The sequence below is a fragment of the Neltuma alba genome, unplaced genomic scaffold, assembly GCF_004799145.2.
Source record: "Neltuma alba isolate B1F8T4 unplaced genomic scaffold, ASM479914v2 tig00010779_pilon, whole genome shotgun sequence".
NCBI classification, from domain to species: domain Eukaryota; kingdom Viridiplantae; phylum Streptophyta; class Magnoliopsida; order Fabales; family Fabaceae; genus Neltuma; species Neltuma alba.
In genome coordinates, this window is record NW_021635598.1 from 220,691 (window position 1) to 242,241 (window position 21,551).

Here is a 21,551-nt window from a genome sequence, read left to right on the forward strand (position 1 = left end):
TATTGGACCTCCACCGCCTTGGTCAGAGCGTACCAGTTCGGTATACGTCCGGACCTCTCCACCATCTGGTACCAAGGAAGCACCTCTCCATCAAAATGCACGGAGGCGATCAGAGACCTCTGTGCGTCGGGTATCTCGTAGTACTTGAAATATTGCTCTGCTTTATATATCCAGTCTAGTGCCTCTGTTCCATTAAATCTCGGAAAATCCATCTTAACAGTCCTACCCGGGAAGGCATAACTGATATGTTGGCCCACTAGCGCATCCGACGACGGTGAACCGTCTTTGCTTGCACTTTGCGATGCTTCAGTCCGCTTGTCTTGATTGTCCGCCCTCTGTACCAGCGTCCGCAACAATGTCTCCAATGAGTCAAACCGTTTGTCTATTCCATCAAAATGTTCCCGTGCATCATCAATAAACTCATGGGTCTTCTTCATATCAACCTGCAGCTCCTTCAGTCGTGTGTTCTCCGCCATTTGAGTCTCTCAATGAAAGCACCAAATGTCACGTTTAAATTTAGAACTACACGAATTGATCGATATAACCAGCTCTCAATGCTTATATTAATGGATATCACGGTTACAGAGCTTATTCAGAAGGGATGAGAGCATTACAGTAACAGAATCACAAAAGAACGGGGAAGAGGCCAGAATGAGATTCGCGAGAGAGAGAGAGAGACAATCCAAATCATTCCACACCTATTCTAACTAACTTTGTCGTATTTATCCTGCAATGCCCTCCAGGTCCCTTAGCTTCCAATGCTTTTTCCTGATCCGATGGCTTCTTCTAATCGGATTGGGCTTTGTATTCACCTCTGGGCTTCCATATTCTGGGTCCATTCCTCTTGCGTCTGTTACATTTCCGTAGCAGCAGATTGCTCCTTATCGGTGTACAGAGCACTGTCACAGACAATCACGTAAATAAAAAACAGAAAGAAATATAATAATCAAAAGTATAAAATAAACATGTAAAATAAGCATATAAGGCCAGAAATATGCTTGTATGCTATAATGATGTGAGAAAAAGCACATTTCTTCTTCGGGTTATTCAAAGCACAAATTTCATAAACTAAAATTCTATAATGATGTAACTCTATTTATGTGAACCACCTGATATTGACAAAAAATATATGATTGTATGCTAGAGACGCATGAGAAAGAACAGTAAGCAAACTAAGAAATTTAGATTAATTAATTCTATTGATTAAGTTTTTATATTATGATATTTATTATATCCTAGGACTAGATACGGATATTATGTTCTATAAGAATCTTTTATCATACCTTACCTATTTTAAAAGAATAAATATAAGATATTAAGACTAGATTTGATTAGATAAGATTCTAAGTTTAGCTTATTAGTTTATCATTTGCCCACATAAAGGCTTATTCATATTCTTATCGATTCAAGGATTAATAATAACTCAAAGGCCCTATTTTCCCTCTATCTCCAATACTTCAAATTCTACAAACTCTATGATCGCAACTTTACCGCACAAATTACACATCTATATGTGTATACACATATATAAAGCATCATTGCAAAATTCCTAACATTCATTAAAGACTATCATAATGCATATAGTTGTCTAATTAAACACGTAGCTAGTCATATGTGAATGTTGTGCATTGCTAACAGAGATATTGTTCAATGTCTTGTAAAATAGATTCAGATATTATTTGATGTCTTGCAAAATGCATTCAGATGTTATTCATTTCTTTGGGAATACAGCCAACAGAATCGCATTAAACTACATAGACAAGCCATTCATAATCTCTTTTGAAATATTAAGAACATATCTCTTATTAGTAGACATCCAACAAATAAAAACCACATTGAACCTCGTTATGCTAATGCAAATTCGTTGTCGACCAAAGAAAATTTCAAAAGAAAAAATAAAAGAGTTTGCCTCAATGAAAGAGAAGGAATACATTACCAAAAATCAAAGATTCTTCAACAGATGAACAAAGTGAGGAGATTCACTACAACTACATTGACCTTCAACAATAAGGGCGATGAGGACGGCTTTCAACAACTCCGGTGATGATTAAGAGAATTTTGGCTAGTTGCTTCAGATGAGAATATGTTCTTGTGATGAGAGAAGTAATTGAGCGATTAAAACAGGAATAGGGCTTCAAAATTGCAAGACATTTAGTGTGTATTAGTAAGGGCAATGGGGTTCTTTCACAATTAACTCAATTGCAATTAATAAGTCCCTTTGGGACTTCAGATTAATTTGCAAGTTTCATGGGATTTTTTTTGCAATATTTTATGTTTTTTGAAACATTCAGTGCATAAGGGCCTATCCGCGCAGTCGGACCAGAACATATTTGCAAATAGAGAAGAGGGGGAGAGCTGAACGGAAAAGGATAGCTCCACGTAGACATCTTTGCAAATATTAATCTAGATGCAATATGTACACGTGCTAATAATAATTATCATCAGAGTAGAACACGGAGAAAGCTCTTTTGTTTCTATCACCATCCCAAACATCATTTTTTTTAATGCATTTAGCTTTTCCCCACCTTTGTCTCAATTGCAGATTGATTATTCCAAACACAGAAATCGCATCACTCCATGTGTCAACCTCACATCTTGGTGTTATTGTGAAGACATTATAGAAATGATTCATAGCTTATGCTTTAATTAATAGAGTTGTCCCTTATCCCAAAAAAGGGAAAAAAAAAAAAAGGATCGAACCCAGCTCATCGACAAGTCAGTGATTGTGTGAGGTACTAGATGATATTGATGATTGTAAAGTATAGTCATGTGGCATCAGAAGAAAATCTTTGTAACCAACCAACACAAGTCTGTTCTATTGTTATTATTTACTTTACTGTATGGTTGATTGAGAATGAGAAGGATTGAGATTAGAATTGAGAAAAACTATTATGAGTAATTGTTTGTTCCATGAGATTATTATTTGTTACACAAGATTATATAATCCCATGTGAGTGTGATTGAGAAATATTACATCTCTCCTCATGGCTCCTACCTATAAGGGTTTGCTTTCAGGTGACGAACAATTTCTTATATTAAACAGTCGTTTAACATTTTTTTAATCCCAATCATAATTCTTACTGCTCATTTTTAATGCTTTGTATCAAACAAAGTCTATAGGTACAAATTTTTGTAGTCCCATGCATGCAATTAGATTCAAGCATCTAACATTTTAAAATGACAGAAAAAGAAGTAAATCTAAATTAGCATTTTGAAATTCAAGAGAAATGATAAAAATGTACTTTATTTTTTTTCAAAAAAAGAAGAAAACAAAACAGTTCAACCCCTTGTCGGATATCATGTCGACGGCGGCCCCCAATGGCTTTCGGTGTTTGGAAAGCGGCGTAGTTAGGGGATCAAATCCCACTAACCTCACTTTCCTCCCTTTAAAAAAAATTCCTCTTGTAAAAAAGGAAAAACATCCCCACTAGTGGCTAGCACTAGAGTTCTGGCATTGCTGGGCAGCTAGCCAGTAGCCGGGTGCTGACGAGGGGGCAAAACTTCTTTTATATAAAAAAAATAAAATAATATTTTTATCATTTTTCTTGAATTTCAAATTTTCAATTTCAATTTACTTTCTTTTCTGGTCTGAATTGGAAAATAATAATTTCACTATTTTTTTCCCGAATTTTGTTGTATTCAAAAGTCCAATGAATGCTTTAAAAAAAAAAAAAATCAGAATCTTGCCCAAACAAAGAAGAGTGCGTGTGCGCTCGCTTTTTTTTTTGGGGGGGGGGGATATAGTAAGCAAATCGATCATGAGTGTAAAAATACGAAATTTCTAAATTTCAATTTGATACATGGGGAATAATGATCTGGCATTTGTCAAATTCGAGTCACTAATTTGGGTTTTCCAAATTTTAGGGGCTATTTATCTAGAGTTTTTCTTATTTTAATTAAGGATTTACATATACACACATGATTATTGCAGGTGATTCAAATAAAGGACGTTAATCATTACAAGGTAATCATTGACATTGAAATTGAATTAAACATTGAACTTGACTTGAGCACCACACATTGGCGATGCTAATTTGTGACTCGTTCGGACACTACTAGCCACAAAATTTCCTGGAATGACACGTTCCTAAGTAGAAGTATGTTTGAGACTTATTGTTGCTACAATACTACCCATTTCTTATTTTTTTTACTCTGATTAACTCTCTAAAAATATATTGTATGTATTTGCTTGCTAAATGCAGAAGATATAAATCCTGTTTATTTCTGCTCATCGTCTTAAAATTTTTCTGATATTTCATATGTTTCGCGTAGAAACGGAACGGAGCCTCAATGGTTTATATATTTTGTTTACATATGAATAGTGATGCACCAAACACATAATGGTTACCATGAGAACAGGGGGACCAGTGATGCATATCAAAATGTAAAGTGGAAGATTTGAGTATCAATTAAGTTACATTTATTTTAACCATAGATGGTTAATATATTTCATATCCTGATATCTCCGCCCTGCGTTCAAGCCATACCCCACCTGAAAACAGAGGTAAACATACAAACAAATGGAGGATGAGAAGGTATATACTTACAAATCCAAAGATGAATGTAAGAGGAATTATCTTAGTTTAAGTTGAACTAATTCATCAAAAGGTCTCAGTCTTTTGGTGTTTAGGACAATGCAATGCAACGTTTAAGCATTAATCCCATTTATGTCTAACAGATAAAGGACCCTTCTCCTCAATGTCTTAAACTCAGGCATGATATAATATTGGTTTTCCTTCCAAATTGGATAATTTCATGAAACTATACTGAACCAAAAATATAATCAATCCTTCTGAAAGCATGAAGAATGAAACCAATAATCCATCAAAAAATATTAAAAGAACAGGTTAAAAATTAAAGTGAGAGGGATGTAATTCAGCAATATACATGTTAATCTTGCACCATCATTACATTGTCCTGCCATTTACCTCCAAGTTAATTTGCTAGCGAAATTGTCTCTTCCTATATATGTCCTCTTGTCTATAAGACTCTAAATTCTATCATTCCTCTCCGTGTTCATGTCCAACCTTCTCAGTATCTTAGCAACAAGATATATATTTCTGTGTTTCACCCAACATCTTATTAGCCAAATTCTAAATATGCAAGCATCAAAAGCACATATGCATGCAGTGAAATTATAAATATTAAGTAGTTCAACTTTTTTCCCCCCTTGACTACTTCTTTTCCAGCACAAAAAATATCTTTCATTGTAATCATTCCAGAGGCACTCTACCAGATTATAATATTCAATCATTAAACAAGAAATTCATTCCAGATCTGCTTCACATAATGCTTTTTATTTTATAGAACAGAAACCCCTTTTCAACTACAACAGTCAAATCAGTTCAACTTAAATTAGTGAGCACCGTGAACACTTTAATGAAGGATTCACAGTAATCAAATACCTTGCTAAGTGCTAGACACCGAAGGGGCATCACCCACGAGCTTAAAATCCTGCACCTCCTTTGAGTTCAACCATGGCTTCTCCAAAACCTTGGCTTCATAAACATTTTTCTTCCCACCGTCCGTTGCCTCCAGCGTGATGTGGTACAAGGTACCAGCAACCACCTGCTTTTTTGTGTTTATAACCCTCCCAAACTCCAGAAGTGCATTCTGCATAAATATGGTAAATTTAATTAGAAAAAAATTCAATTAAAAAAGGATACAAAATTTACAATTGAAATTTTCCATTCTCAGATATTACATATCTAGAATTCAATAATACATTACGAGAAATGCATGATAACATTGGAATTTAATTCAAGCTCCGAAACACTAAAACAACCATTAACATCAGCAAATCAAAATGCGGAAACAGATTATCAGTCGACCCTAAACAAATTTAACATATCGGATTTCTCGGGAAACAAAGAAATGCGAAAGGAATACCAATTTGGGAGTGAGAGAGATCGAAGAAAAAGAAAAAGAAAAAGAAAAAGAAAAAGAAACCTCTTTTTTGTTGTGCTCGTCGACGGCGAAACGAGCAAGATTGTCGATCTCAAGGCTGTTCTGGTTTCCTTCAACCTCACGAACACCACCCAATGCTGCCATTTCGCTTTACTCTCTCTTCGATTATTTGATCTCTTGCTTGATAGTCTTCTTTTCGGAGTCCTCCTCTGCCTCCTCTTTTATATCATTTCTCTGGTTAAAATGGCGCCATCGAAGGAGATCATCTGCGGGACAATCCATTATGGAATCGTGTACACGCCAGCGTGTCACCAATCAAATATTTTCGTACGTTTTACCGAGGAGGATCAACGACATGTAGTCATTGGGTAGCTAAGGGGAGCACATGAGGCGATTGCGTCCTAGCTTTCTTCTTTTCTGAGAATTGTGGGTTGTGGAAGGGCATTATGCAATTTAGTAGTGGCGAGTAATCACCTTTTGCTTTATTTTAGATTTCTTCTTCTCTTTTGTATAATTAGATATAGAATTTTGCACCAAATATTCACACAAGTTCAGCAACTAATTGGCTTTTCAACTGAGTTGTAAGACTCTGTCATTTATCCTTGAAATTTGACGCTAAGTACTCCACTGATTCTAAATATAAGACACATTTTATTGTATAAATTATACTATAAAATGGGTACTCCTTCAGTCCTAAATATAAAACCTATTTTGTAGTGTAAATTATACTCCTCCGGTCCTTATTATAAGACCCAATTTGACTTTTTATTTGGTCCTAATTATAAGACCCAATCCATTTTGTCTCTTATATTTATGTATTTTTTTCCAAGATAATCCTTCTAATAATGATAGTTTTAGCCAATATACTTAATTAGCAAGGATATTTTAGGAATGACAATACTTATTTATTATAAATAACCAACTTAACTTACTTCCTTAATTTCCTCAAATAAGTCAATTGGGTCTTATAATTAGGACCGGAGGAGTACTATAAAATGGGTTTTACTGCAAAATAGGTCTTATACTTTGAATCGGAGAGAGTACATAACAATTATTAGGTTAATCCCCTACATAATTAGGTAAGTTTATCTTCTTTTAATATTATTTTGACTTTCATAAAAAAATTAGTAAATTAAATAAGTAATTTTTTTAATTATTTGATCAAGTTGAAATTGAGATGGCATTTCGGGCGGGTGAAGACCCGCACGCTCCTCATTTCCGGGTTTATTCCTTTTTGGGGCGGGTCATTTCAGGTTTGCAAACACTCGAAGAATCACGAACCGCGAAAACTGACCGATCCAAGCATTCGAGGTCCGACATTCTTCTACAGTTATGTTCTTTCGCCTTGCGCTGTAAGAAGGAAGTCCGCAAAGCACTGCGAAACGAGCTTCGACCTTAGCTCCAATGGCTTCTCCAACTTCAGAGGCAGAATCGGCTGGAAATAGAAACCTTCTCTCTCTTTACTCCAACTATATCTGGAATCGTCTGCACGGTTTGTATGCATTCATCGGCACGTTCTACAACCTTCATAACGTGGCTGCTCGTTTTAGATCACGCAAACGTCGGGAATGCCTCCCTCTGCCATTGCCTTCCAGCTCGCTGGACTCTTCTTTGTATGGTCATTTGACATTCATTTATAGCTTTGTTTTGCCTGCGAGATATTCAGTGAGAGTGAATTTGTTAAGTGTCATGTTGAGCTCGTTTGGTTGTTCCTTGACTTGCAGTGATAAATTAACTCTGAATTCAGTGTCTCTATTTGAAGATATTTGCAGTTCCTGTGTTCTTTTTCTCATTGCTCTGGCCATTGGGCTCCTAGCAAAGATTAGCTGCCATAGACTTTGAATGATTTCAATCAATGAAATATGCAAAGTTTATAATTGCACGATACTGAATGATTTATGGGGTTCCTTGCGGGAGAAAGAGGACTTGTTTCATTCCACTCAACCGCTTCCTCGCTACCCACATTGAATTGAGTTAATAGAAATTTGAGAAGAAATGAACTTCAAAAACAATTTTGCATGTCATTTCACTTGTTCTATAATGAATATGCTGATTCAGAAGTTTGGCGTCCTTGCATCGCAGGTTTATGAGTAAGCCATCTAGAGCGTATGATGTTTTGGAGGATATATTTGAACATGTTCTGAAAAATTTGCATAGCATTCAAAAGAATCTGCAGTTTTGGCAGTCCAGAGCGGAGGTTAGTGTTTTTTTTTTTTTTTTTTTTGGGGCTGTGTTTAGGCTGTAAAGCCAATAATGTTCATTGAATGCACTTCAATAAGTCATTGTAAACTTTGTTGGTTCCTTGTTTTCGTATTCAGAAATCAGATGCTAGCAAAGCATATTTCATGATTCTTGAGAGAGGTCCAAGGGCTTTTATTGATGAAACAGTTCACTTGTTGCGTGGACATGAAGCTAATGGTTCTTCCATACAGCAGCTGAGTCAATCTGCATCTGTCTATATAAACGAGAGAGTAACTGTCTTAAGTACCTTAAGATATTCACTTGCCACGTTCTTGGCTCAGGTTAGCAGTTTGCTTCATCCAACTGTCAGCTAGTTTGTGTTAATATCATGATGGTCTTACTCTCAACCATATTATTTCTTTCTTCCTCTTGTTTAGATTGGTAATTCTATGCGATGTAGGCATGTATGGTTGTCCTTTAACATGGCTATATTGGACATTTGAAGGCGCTATTGCTCATGATATTGATTGGATTTTTGGATCTAAATATTCTAATATAATGGCGATTTTGTTAGCTATCTTGAACATTGTCTTAATATTGTTGGTTGTAGCAAATATGAAAGAGGGTTGAGCTATCAATCCTCCTTAATATTCCCTATGTGTTGCTGAACCAGTTTGGCTGATTGGTCAGGTGGGGTTCCAGTGTGAGTTCTGCACTTGCTAAAAGTAATCTCATATTTCTAACACTGCCCCTAGTTTCTCTCATAACAGATTTGTTATGAGTCAATGGTTTAAGTGGTTGACTTATTTAACTAGTTGACTTAGTTCCTCTCATGACAGATTTGTTATGAGTCAATGGTTTAACAGGTTGAATTCAGTCGACTCATGAATTTGTTGCAGTTTGAAAATATTGTATATCCAGCTGGATACTGGTGGTGTTAAAATGGATTATTTTGTGCTGCCTCATGAGTGTTCAATCCTAAGTTTCTCTGGTGATTTTCTTTGTTGGCCTGTCAGAGAGATTGAAGGGCTTATTTAGATATTAATGTATATTGTTGGTGGGATAATAGAATGTATTGATTGGTTTGGTGCAAGAGTATTCTGCCAATTGAGAACAATGTTTTTCTTCCTGGGACAAAATTGTGTTCAATTAATTATGAAAATTGTGGAACTCCTTGACAAAATGGTGCAGTTAACCTTGAAACCCGTGCTTTTGGTTAGCTTTTGCCTTTTGTTTTTCTTTTTTGTCTTTTTTGTTCATTGGTCATGGAAGGACTCTGATGATCTATTTTTTCTATTGATGCAATCTTTTATTAAAGGGGGAATGAGAGGGAGAATTATGATTTAGCGACAACTATTAGCAAACGACTTTTTATTATGGAAAAAAAGCTTATGAGGTATTAACGGTGAATAAGATTGGATAGTTTTCTTTTATTGATCCCCCTCCCCCCTTTCCTTTTTTCTTCTTTTGTTTTTGGTCATTTCTGGAGGATTTCCTATTATCCTGTAATAAAATGATGCCACTGAGGTATCCCCAACCAATGCCTTATCTTATTCACTCTATCTTGGAATATAGCTTCATGATTCAGTCCGCAGAGGCTTCAAATAGTGCTCTTCACATGTGGGCATGATCACTTAATTGAATTTAGTTTCTGGAACGTAACATGATTTTATAAACAAAATAGTCCAAAACTATGCTGGGAACTCAACAGAGTAGCCGAAAACCTACAATGAAAAATAAACAGGTTCAATTTAATGCATATGAGATCAATTTTATTTGAAGCCATAAATTTATTGATATTACGTCAAATGCGAAATTTCAGATTTGCCCTTAGGTTATCCTTCTTATTATGTTTGGAAAAATATTTTCAGGTTTATTTTGAAGTTGATAGAACTGGAGAGGAGTTAGTAAAGGATCCAGAGCAGAAACTGCCATCTTTATTGGGTACAATTAACGATTTGTTCACAACTTTAGAAGCATCTATTGGACACATACATGCAATGCGCCAGGTTTGCATGAACAGAGCAGCAGTTCCTCTTTTCTTGTTTCTTTCTTCATTTTGTATTTTTATTTTCTGATGTATGATTTTTTAATGCTAATAAACTGGAGGCAATTGTACTTTGCATTCAGTTTCAATACTTGTTTCCAAATCTGTTGGTTTCTTCTTGCAGAGTGATTCTTCTGTCGATGGGACCTATTCTTTTCCTCTGCTGTTTGAGAAGCTGCCGGAAATAAATCATGAGGGGTCTCAATGGACAGATTGTGAAATTAGCGATGCTATCAATTCTGTTTATCGAAATTTGCACAAGCTGGACAGTTATATTTCTGTACTTGTAAGAGCTTTTATCTATATTCTGGCATTGGCTTATGGAGGAGATAATTATCTTAATATTACCTAAATGCTTATGATTGCCAGAAAATTCATTGTATGGTATATTCCGTTGTACTCCTTTATCTACTAGCAAGTGCGGCTTTTGCAGCTTCGTAACATATCCTAGTAATACCTTTTAATATGGAAAAAAACTGATAACTATTAAAACATAATTTCTTTTTGTGGTGAAAATTTATGAACCATGCAGTGACATGCATGGCCTTGGAAAGAAGAGAAGGGGTTTGTTCTTGGTAGACAATTCAATTTTTTCTACCCACTTAATTATCAATATTTATTTGCTTTTTGGTTTAGCCACTTTTTTTTTTTTTTTGGGTTTCGCACTCCTGAGCTCATTATTATTTTTGTTGTCTTTAAGTTGTACTTTCAAAGTTGATGATTCCAAAAATTTGTAATTACGCATAAAAATGTTAAAAAGTGAAAAAGAGATTTCTGGATGATTATTTTCAATCTAAGTGCTTTTACAAGATCAGTCTCTCATCTTGAAAGTCATGTTATAGTAGAGGCTTGGGAACCACAAACATTATTCTTGAATTGCATCAATAAAAATGTTTTGGGTTAGACACTAGAAACCTGCTTGTGCTTTCATTCCCCTGATGCCCTAGCTTTGTTAGAGGGCCTTAGTCTGTCCTGACGAGATCATGACTCCTAGTTGTTGCTCAGTTGCTATGTGAAGTTGACGAAATTGTGTATTGCCGGACTGAAGTAGCCAGGGATTCTCATTTTCAACTTGTGATATATATCGAATTTAACAGCATTTTGCAGAGATTTAAAGTTAGAGCGATTGCTCACTTGGTACACTATATTTTCTTGTTTTCAATTGGCATATGCCAATTTGTTGGTGATGTAATCAAATTTTAAGATGCAATCCTCTAGTTGCCTTTTACTTTGGATATGAAATACACTGGTTGTCTTTTGTTTCAGGTTACCAAACACAGAAAGCCAAGGAAAATAACTCAATATTGGATCCGCTATTCATGTGGTGCAGTTGGTTTGTCAGTTTGCTCTATCTGGCTCCTACAACGTAGTAGATTGATGGGAAGTTCAGATATTGACAATTGGATTCGAGAAGCCAAGGACTCAACAACTAGCTTTTATACAGAACATGTTGAGCAACCGGTATATTTCTTCTCGTGTATTTCCTAATAGATTGTGTGTCACCTCTTAGTTTCTTCCACTCTGTGAGACATGCTAGTATAAAGGAAAAGCAGGTTATGGCAATTTGAACTAAGGACCTCCTTCAGAGAGGAGCTGTTCATTTCATTTTCTCATTAACCTCTTACGGTTTGTTGGTAATCTGTTGACATCTTTAATATTATTAATAAACTGAACATTCTGCTGTACCTTTTTCCATTATCAATGGGCACACTGTTTCTTCAATTTGTGTCCTTCATTCTTATTGTCTTCCCTTATATCTGTGGAAAGTGCGCTGCATTGTGCATTCTGGGGTTTTGAAATTATGGCAGTAGCTGGTAGGCAGGATGGCAACATAAAATAGATCTAGAAATCATCTACCAGATAACCTTTAGTCCCCATGGTTGATAGGCTTTGGAACAGACCAGAAATAAAGGACAAGTCATTTTAGTAATACTCATGATTGGAAAGAAAGGGGGGAAAAAAGAACCATTGCTAATTTTACTTTCTGCAGGCACAGTTATACTTGAATGCAAGTATCAACATTCTAGTATCTTCTAACCTGTAACGCACTTGCAACACTCCAATTGTCTTAAAAATGTCTACAATAACCAAGTAAAACCCAAGTATAACAACCATAAGAAAGCTTTATCTACTAGTTGGGGTAAGTTACATGGATTGCGTGGCAGCATTGCCATCGGCTACCAATAACCAAATAAAATCTGAGTAGTCCCTGCAAAAATTATTTAAAACCAACACATTATTGGAACAGATTTTTTTTTTCTCGCATCAATAAATGATAGTTTGGATGTCAAGTTATATGCTGATGCAATAAGTATCCAGCTTTTGTCTATCAGAGATGAACTTTTTGAGACATTCAGGAAGAGGCATGAAGGTATAATGGAACAAGAAGAGGTGAAGTTAACTTCCGACTCACTACACAGGTTATTGTTTATCATCTTGATATCATCTAACCTTTCCTTTCTGTGAACTAGAATAGAACCCGAATGTTGCAATATATGTTGATTCTCCCCAAAAATTCCCGAGGCTTCATATTAATTTGGGGTGTTTTATATATGCCATCTTTGCACGCTTGATGAATGAGAGAGGATACTATCATGTTAGCTAGAAATAAATTACCAAGTGGTCAATGAGTTTTTTCGCCCCACGTAGGAATATTGGCAACTAGCAAACATATATCAAAAGAAGTGAGAGGAGGATAAGTAAAGGGGAGGATAGAAGAGAAGAAGGAAGATGTGAAAAAAAAAAAAAAAGGAACGGAGAGAGGGAGCTAACAAACCATGAGAGTTTTGTTAACAATTAGTCAGAGAGGTGGCCTGTCTATATTTACTAAAGGCTTTACCTACAGCCCAAATGATAACATTTCAAATGCAAGATAATACGTAATTCTTAACAAAAAAGAAATTATAATCCTAAAACAATAATTTTAAATCCATGTTTTTAAATATTTATATTTAAATTTTTATGATCCTAGAATTTTATTTTAGCAACCATGACAATTTATTCCTAACAGAACAAATTAACCCCAATTGATTCTTAAGTAAACACTCCTTATCTTATTTAAAATCCTATTTTCTATATTTATGTATTATTCTAATTCACAAGTAATTGATGTTATCTTTCCTAGTCTATTTTCATAATCCATTATTCTTAAAATTCACAAGACTGGGCAATTTTTCATGAAATGGTTCACTGTACTGTTGATAAATGTGCACTATAAGTAATTACTAATATTCTGACCTGAAGTTATTGATTAATAAGCATATATATAATTTTACTTGTCCACAAGTGTTCCATGAACCATGCATCAAGGATGTGAAAGTTATGTTAGGATGCTGTAATAAGTGCTTGGAAATTTTGATGTTAAGCTGAGAACTGAGATGAGTTGACTTCTGATGATGTGTTGGTAGAGCAGTTTTTGGCAGCTTGGAAGCTGAAACTGATCTACACATAAACGTGGGGAAAGGACATAAATCATAAGCTATTTGCAGACAGAGATATTCTGTCATTTCCTTTGCTACTGAAAGTTAAAACAAATATACTTGGAGCTCGCTCTTCCATTTTCATTGTTTTGATATATAATGATTGCTTTGGTGGTCTTCTTTAGAATAATGATTTTCCGGCTTTCTTATATTCAATATTTGGCATCAGCCTCATCTCATATTGATGAAATTGGGTTGTAAAAGATGAGATATGTTTTTTCAGTAGCATTCCTGATCCTGTCATCTGTCTTTTAAAGGAATACTTTAAATTATACCTAATCATCAGCTTTGTCGTGTGAAAATTTGTATGCAGAATGTTACTGGCATTCAGTGAGCAGATTAAAGGTGAAAAGTTACCTGAAAACGCCTCAGATCAGGAAATGCTTGAAATAGTTATGGCTCGGTGAGTTTCGCTTTCTGTTCCATAGTTAGAACATACATTTTTCCGATAATCTCTGCTGGCAAGATATATTAAGTTAATTGCGAATTTGAATTTGTATTTGAGGTTCGAATGTGGATATATTGTCTGTTTGTGGGGCCCTTTTTTTTTTTTTTTTTTTTTAAAGGCTAAAGGTCAGTACTGTTTAGGTAAAGAAATCTTCTATTTTCACCGGATTTAGGACTGAAATGTGACTGGCTCCCAATTAATGAAATCTGGGGGTTGAAAGAGCTGCTCTGCAGAGTTTCTCACATAATTATTTCACACTAATACTTGCTTTAAAGACATCTTTTTATGAGAAACAATTGATTCTGGCAAAAAGTGGTTGAATTACTCTAGATTTCGCTAAGGTCATTCTGACCTGGGTAAATCACTATTCAGTCAAGCCACTATTCTGACCTGATTTTGAAATTGGGTAAGGATATATCCTTCTATGTTGGGTGGGTTGTTTGGACTATAACTTGTAGTAGTAATTCTAGACGGCTGAAATTGCTTTCTGATATGAGTGGTATTTATGACAAAAGAAAATATGTTTCCTTTGCAGTTTTCTTTTTTCTTAAAACTGTTGATGAATTATAGTTTTGAATTTCCCCATAGTTCAAATTTCTTTGTGATTTGATCATTTAGATTGGATGACTTGGGTTCCTTGGAAGTTAAGACACAGTAAATGATGGCTGCTTGGCCAAATGATGGTTCTAACAAAAGTATGATTCATTAACTTTGAAAATTTTAAATTTCTGAACCTGGTTTTTTTTTTTTTTTTTTGGGTGTGGGGAAATGTTTGATACGGTACATAGAAATTCTGATTTCCCTCAGGAAACATGGATGTTGATGAAAGATGGAGACAAGTATATTCAGAGAGTAATTATATTTATACGTCTTGCATTGTAGTCTTTTCCAAATTATATAATAGAAAGAAACATTTAAGTTTTTGGTTTTTAAAATATTTAAGTTAGATTCTTTGTTTGTAGCACACAAAGCGACCACTTTGGTCCTCTTGACATTGTGAACTTCATTGTCATAATAGTTCATTTGTTTTCTTTTTAACTGTTTAGGAAGGGTTCCTTGTCCCAGGTTTTGTATTTTATCAAAATTAAATAAAATGTTCTCTTTTGTTATTATTAGAAAAAATGTTTCTCATGTTAAGTAATCAGGCACTGCTAATGTAAATGCAGGTATGAGAAGGAACTGACGCATCCCATTCAGAGCCTTCTTGGTGGAGAGCTGGCTCGGGCTTTGCTTATTCAGGTAATGCCGCTTATGTAATATATGTAATTTATGTCCGAGTTTCCATGTCATTACTGATCAACAGCATTTGCCGATGCATACAGGTTCAGAAGCTCAAACTAGATATTGAGACGTGAGTTTTACAAATCTTGTCCCCTTTGTGAATACTTTTTTCCTTTTAATTTCTTAAGATGATTTTTCCCCCCCAAAATCAGGGCAATGCTTGAGCTGAACCAAATACTACGGGCAAATGAAATCAACTTTGCGGTTCTTGCTGCGTTGCCTACTTTTTTTCTCTCTCTCTTACTTATCATGGTAGTACGTGCATGGTTCAAGCAGGTGAATGCCCTTTTCTTGTTTCTCCACATTCCCATGAAGCCAAAAGCTTATAGTTGATATGAGATATAGTAGCTCTGAATGAAGATAATATGCACTATTTGATATTAGCAAAGTAAGGTATGATATGTAGTGGAACCCTGAAGCATGATGAGATTTTGGGTGAGCAAGATGAATCGGGGATAGGTTAAACAATTCATTTAAGACAGATTCTCCCACTTATATTTTGGGATGAAGTTGCAAATTACAGCAGATTAATAGTTTCACTTGATGCATATAAGAGTTTTGATCTTTCTCTCACCCACCACCACACCCTGTGTTTTTGAAGGCAGATTACTGTTTATATGACTATTTTTCTTGGGAATTTTAAAAATTGTGGGCTGGTGGGCCAATGCCAGGTTAATGAGTTACACTTTTCATGATTTATGATATGCGTCATCGTTAAGTGTTTTGAATAATATATTTTGTTAGGTTTGACATGAAATTTTGTTTTTTTAAATAATCAGGACAAAAAAGCTGAGGGTAGAGGTAGAATTGCTCGGCTTCAAAGGAGGCTTCTTGTGGTGGAGGTTGAGAAAAGGATTATGCAATGCCAAAATTTTGCTGAGCGAGGGATGGTAAGAACCTAAACTAGCACATGTTTATATGCTATTTCTCAAAGAGTGGTTGCAGGCTATATCGATGGCTCATCATTTTCAGAGAAATAGAGAATTTCTTTACATCATGTTAAGAAATTGCTTCCCTGTCTATCTCCTTGATCATTCTTATAGTCACATTCATTTTCTTTCATTAATCGTCTGCATCTCTTCCATTTCCCCACGCCCCGATTCTTGAGCTTGCACATTTAGGGGGCATATCTAGTGAATGGAGTGTTCATAAATGGTGAGTGATGGAAATAATGATCTTAGGGTCTTGAATTAGCATTCAAGCTTAAAAGTATTCACATTATTAGGCTTTTTTATTTTATTTTTGTGATGGCCTTATTTACTTTCTTGGGAGTAGGGAGGGGCAGTTATTTTCAAAATGCATTTTTTTTATAAAACGTACTACATTAAAGTATTATAGTCTTAGTCTTTCTTTGTTTCTTTCTTTTTCCTTTAACAGGAGAAAGATGCACAATGCATGTTTGGATTGATATTATATAGCCTGAATCGCCTCTATAGTTCTGTAAAGGGCCATGCAGAAGCTTCTGGCGAATGGCAATAGTAAGTATTACTTGTACCATTTTGTTTCTCCCCCTTCTTTCCTCTGACCTATAAGATGACTAATTTCTTTATATATGGTGTTTTTCGGAATCTGTATGATTGCATGTTAATTAGGATGGAAAATAATGGACAAAAAGGGGAGAGGAAACAGCATTGTTTTTTTTTTTTTTTTGGTAGCATATTTAATGGTGAGAATTACTACATGATTCCAAGTGAAGAATGTAATTACCGAAAAGTCCTCTAGCAAATGAACAGCATGTAATGCTCACTTGTCATTAGAACTTTTTAATAGGCACATTCCTTTCTTGGGACCTCATAATATTTCTCTCTATTAATTTCTTGATGTTTTTGGGGGGGAAAAGAGCTCTCTTTTTTTAAATATATATTAACGTTCTGAAGTGGTGGTGTTATTTAAATCTCTCATTTTAAATTTCTCTTCTTTGGATGCTTTTGGAGGGGAAACTATCTAAAAAGTATTATATTATTTATTATTTCTCAAAATTGCATATCAATAAACCATATCATCTTAATCAATCATTGTCATGAATTTGTAAATATATTATGTAACTAATATCAGTAGATGAATTGTGACATAATTAACAAGTGATATTATGGACAGCTTGCGACAGGATATAATTGATCTGGCGAGTCCGAACTTGCCAACTGCATACAAGCTTACAGTGACTTCACGCATGGAGACCGTGTATGATTGCCTACTTCCTGTATTAAGTCGCAAGTAATGTGCTTTAATGTTTCTTTCTTGTTTTCCTTCTCTTTTCCTTTCCTTTATTTTTTCAAATGGTAGCTTCTCTCTTAGATCATCAATGCCATTTTTGGATTTGCAAACTGTCTGAAAATATATTAGACTTTATGAGAAGGCCAATTCTTATACTTGTAGAGCTTTTCATAATTCTTTTGACACCCAAAAAAAAAAAAAAGACTAACTCCCAATTTGATTTCGAATTCTGACTGATAGTTCTTCTATCCAAATCAAGCTATTAGCCACTTCAATAAATGTTTTCAACTGATCTGGTCAATCCATTCTTTAATCCCGACTTTTCTTAATATTTGTGAATTAAATAAATATGTTCTATGGTTAGGACCCAAGAACATATAATTCAATTTTCTTACCATATATAAATTACTATTCAATAAATGCAAGGGAAGTAGGAAGGTCAGATGAGAGAGAAACCACCATATAAAAATGTTTAACTTCTCCCAGGGTGTAAAGAAAAATCTAAAAAATTGTTTAATTTTAAAATTTCAAATCAGCATTGATTATTATATTCGTGAAAAAAATGATTACACTCGAAAAGCATAACATATTTTTATAGTAATTTATAATTTAAAATTTTGTCAACTATCATTTTTTTTTTTGAATTTTTTCCTAATTGTAATATTGCTTTTGGTGCTTTTCTCATTTGATAATCCGTCGCACCGCTTGCCCCAAAATCGTAACTGAAATTATAACTCAACACTTTCGTATTAAAAGATGACTCCTTTCGTGTTTCATCAAAAGTAACTGCAACATTTTTTTAATTAGTTTTTGAAAGATTGAATTTAAAATATTTTAATAGATGATCAGAATATACCATAAATGGAGTATTCTTATCTTAAAGTTAATATTTCCTATCCTGTTGATGTGTACGTAGATATTTTTTTCCACAATGAATGGTTGCAGGTAGTTGGGTAGTCTATTCATTATTCTGAAATCGAAACAAGATGAAGGTTTTTCTTTCTTATAAAAAAAAATGATACACTTTTTCATACTTCCTCCTGTTATAATTATATTACTTTAATCGTATTCGGACAACATTTAATTGATTTGTGCTTAATTTTGATATTTAATTATATCACTTTAAGTAAAAAAGCAAACTTTAATTCATTTGGTACAATTAGGCGAGTTGGCCCAAAGGAGGAAGTTAAATAACTTTTGACTCCCTTGGACAACGAAAATAGTATAAGAAATTGCTTTCCCACCAGAGTCCAAAGTCATTTAACGCTGTCCTTCCTTTTCTGGGAATGCAATTCGAGTTCTTCTTCCAACTTACTTGATCAAGTTAATTAAGTTAAACAAATAAATCAAATTAATTATTTGGGAAAAAAAGTTTTTTAATTGATCATTTAATTATTTGCATTGAAAATTACCTTTTTGAAAATCTTTCTTAACATATGAAATCAACAATTATAGTTGAAGAAAAAATTATAAATTTAGCAGCTAAAAGTGGATTTGAATTTTATATTTAGTATTAAAGCAACCCCTAATTAACTTTTATATTTAAAATCAAAAGAAATATTTAATATGAAATATTTCAAAATTCTAAAATAATTTTATATAGATGGGTAATGCTATTATAGTAGTAACTTGCCATCCACTTTGATTTTCCACTTACACTAGTCTTACTAAATATTAAATAGAAGGGAAATATTCTCTTATTGATAAATAAATCACTTCAGTCAAAATTTTAAGGATATTTTGGGAAAAATTCTATATATCTACGTACTTAAAACTTTTAACTAAATAAATCGCTTTAGTCCCATTTATCAACAGCATTGCAAATTGCAAGTCTTTTCCCCTAGATATGAATGATGTGGTTGAGATATCACAAGCAATATTTTTTCACATTTCTTTCTTTTTGTTTTCTTTGCCGAAGCATACTTTTTCTCTTTCATACCATATATCACCGCTAGTAGTCTTTTTACAGAAAGCCCTCATAGTCTATAACTTTACTATGATGAGGAGAAACTGCTGCAAAGGCTTCTGTATGATGAAGATCAAAGAGTGATCGTTATCTCGGGCATGGGAGGCTTTGGAAAAACTACAAGTTTCCATCTCAGGTATAAGGTATCTTATGATATTCGCAAACTGAATAAAGATACCTTTACTCCTAAGGTTTTCACCACGGGCATATTAGACTACAGAAGATGGAAAAATACAAGTTGGAGAAGGACCATGGCACAAGGCCTTGAAGCGCTCCAGGTTTTTAATTTCTAGCTTTAGCAACCTGAAGAAACAGGGCACAAATAGTGCAGCAATCAAAACAAGGATCCTCATCGTGAACTCCTCCTTTCAATTACTCCCCATTTCTCTTGTGCGTCTTATATCAATTATGTTAGCAATCTGAAGTAGTTGGAAGGAGAAGGGCTTCAACGCCTTACTTCTTTTTAAGAATTATACATCTGGGACAACTGCTTCACAGTGCAGATTCTTAAGCTTTATGGCTGACTTGAATCAAAAGTGGTTCTCAAAATATTCAAACTCTGAAAGCAACAAAAACCTTTGAAGACCGACATACATATTTTTAAGGTCGGTAGTAAAGACCTGAGCCCTTTTTTGTTTTTTTTACAATTTATATTATCTTTAGTTCTTAGTATAAGATCTAATTTATAATTCAATTTGAATTATAAAAAATTATCTTGCTTTTGTGCTCGAGAGGAGGATATGTGTGTGTGTGTGTGTGTGTGTAAGATAATGATGATTTGAACCCAAAACCTCTTTATATTATTGTGGTCTCATTTTTCTACGCTGCTGGTTAAGTTAAAGTTGTACTGAGTAATGCTGTTAAAGCTTGAATGGCATCCTTAGACTTTCAATTCTTCTCTTGGACCATCGAATATAGCTAATGTCCTTTATTTAATTAACATAATTATCAGTCTGTTGTAAGTGAATTTCAATTTTATTTTTATGTTTACTTTGAGCCATTGGGTATCAAGCTCAATCCAAAACTCATTATTTGTATAAACCTAACGCATTTCTACTCCACCAACGCAATAAAGATGCTTTTTTTTTTTTTTAGTTCATGAGGGGCTCATGTAAGTTTAGCTTGTATTGTAATTAATTTTCTTTATTATAGGTTAAGGCTTGAATTATTTCATACTAGTCATCTCACTTTCTATAATACATTAATTCCTAAAATACCTACCACTCCCTTGAAGAAGAAAGAGATTAAAAAGAAAAAAAGAAAAAAACATTATTCCACTTACGTATGTTCGTAACTTCGTGTGTGAAAATGCAGGTTACAAGCGGATCTAGGTTAATTTGACCCACACAGACCATTTAAAAAACATCTTGATTCTTGAACTTGAAATAACTTTCGAAGGTAGCAATTTTGGACCAATATAACTCGTACAAGCGGGTTAAAAAAAAACTCTTGGAAAAAAAAAATTTGACTTTTTAGACTGAATGTAAAAGTTGTAATGATATTTTACAAAAATGTCAGCGTTCACATATTTTACATCATTGCCACATGTCCGACGCAAATAACTGCAAAAGGCAAAAATTTGTCAGACCTACTATTCTCCTTGAAAAAAAAACTCACAATAATAAGTAAATAGCATGTAACAACAAATTTTATTATCGAAACCTACTACTCCTTCGATCCTTAATATAAGATATAAGACTCATTTAATTAATTTGATTAAATTAAAAAAATTAGGTAAATTAGTTAATTATAAGAAATGTGACATGTTTTTTCTAAAATATCATAATCATCTTTCTTAATACCCACTTTCCCTCTTTCATTTGATTATGGTTGAGAGAGTATCTATAGGGGTAATTTAGAAAAAATTAATAAATGTGAGAAATAGGCCTTATATTTAGGACCAAAACCAACTTAATAATTGGGTCCTATATTAAGGACCAGAGGAGTATTTATTATTAGGATTTTTTTAGACCTAATAACCTTATAATTTCTTTGAATTTATCGGAGTTAGATTGGGAGGGCAGTGAT

At 34.1% G+C, this 21,551-nt stretch overlaps 2 protein-coding genes across 3 annotated transcripts; one reads left to right on the forward strand and one right to left on the reverse strand.

Moving 5' to 3' along the window:
• Positions 1-4,236: 4,236 nt before the first annotated feature.
• On the reverse strand, positions 4,237-20,421 carry LOC114758999 (cysteine proteinase inhibitor-like). Of its 2 annotated transcripts, XM_028948098.1 has the most exons (5): positions 20,410-20,421; positions 7,357-7,361; positions 5,950-6,064; positions 5,406-5,613; positions 4,237-4,492 (listed from the first exon to the last, which is right to left on the reverse strand). In XM_028948098.1, the coding sequence occupies exons 3-4, from the start codon at positions 6,049-6,051 to the stop codon at positions 5,410-5,412; spliced, it is 306 nt and encodes a 101-aa protein (XP_028803931.1). In that variant the 5' UTR covers positions 6,052-6,064; positions 7,357-7,361; positions 20,410-20,421; the 3' UTR covers positions 4,237-4,492; positions 5,406-5,409. The 2 variants fall into 2 exon arrangements, with proteins under 2 accessions (XP_028803931.1, XP_028803930.1); XM_028948097.1 differs by lacking the exons at positions 7,357-7,361; positions 20,410-20,421 and having other exon boundaries at positions 5,950-6,088.
• On the forward strand, positions 7,215-17,712 carry LOC114759000 (protein DGS1, mitochondrial). Its single transcript, XM_028948099.1, has 14 exons — positions 7,215-7,520; positions 7,990-8,104; positions 8,226-8,429; positions 9,960-10,097; positions 10,260-10,421; positions 11,402-11,596; positions 12,455-12,555; positions 13,928-14,017; positions 15,229-15,301; positions 15,385-15,413; positions 15,496-15,619; positions 16,123-16,233; positions 16,721-16,821; positions 17,441-17,712. The coding sequence occupies exons 1-14, from the start codon at positions 7,312-7,314 to the stop codon at positions 17,559-17,561; spliced, it is 1,773 nt and encodes a 590-aa protein (XP_028803932.1). The 5' UTR covers positions 7,215-7,311; the 3' UTR covers positions 17,562-17,712.
• Positions 20,422-21,551: the final 1,130 nt, after the last annotated feature.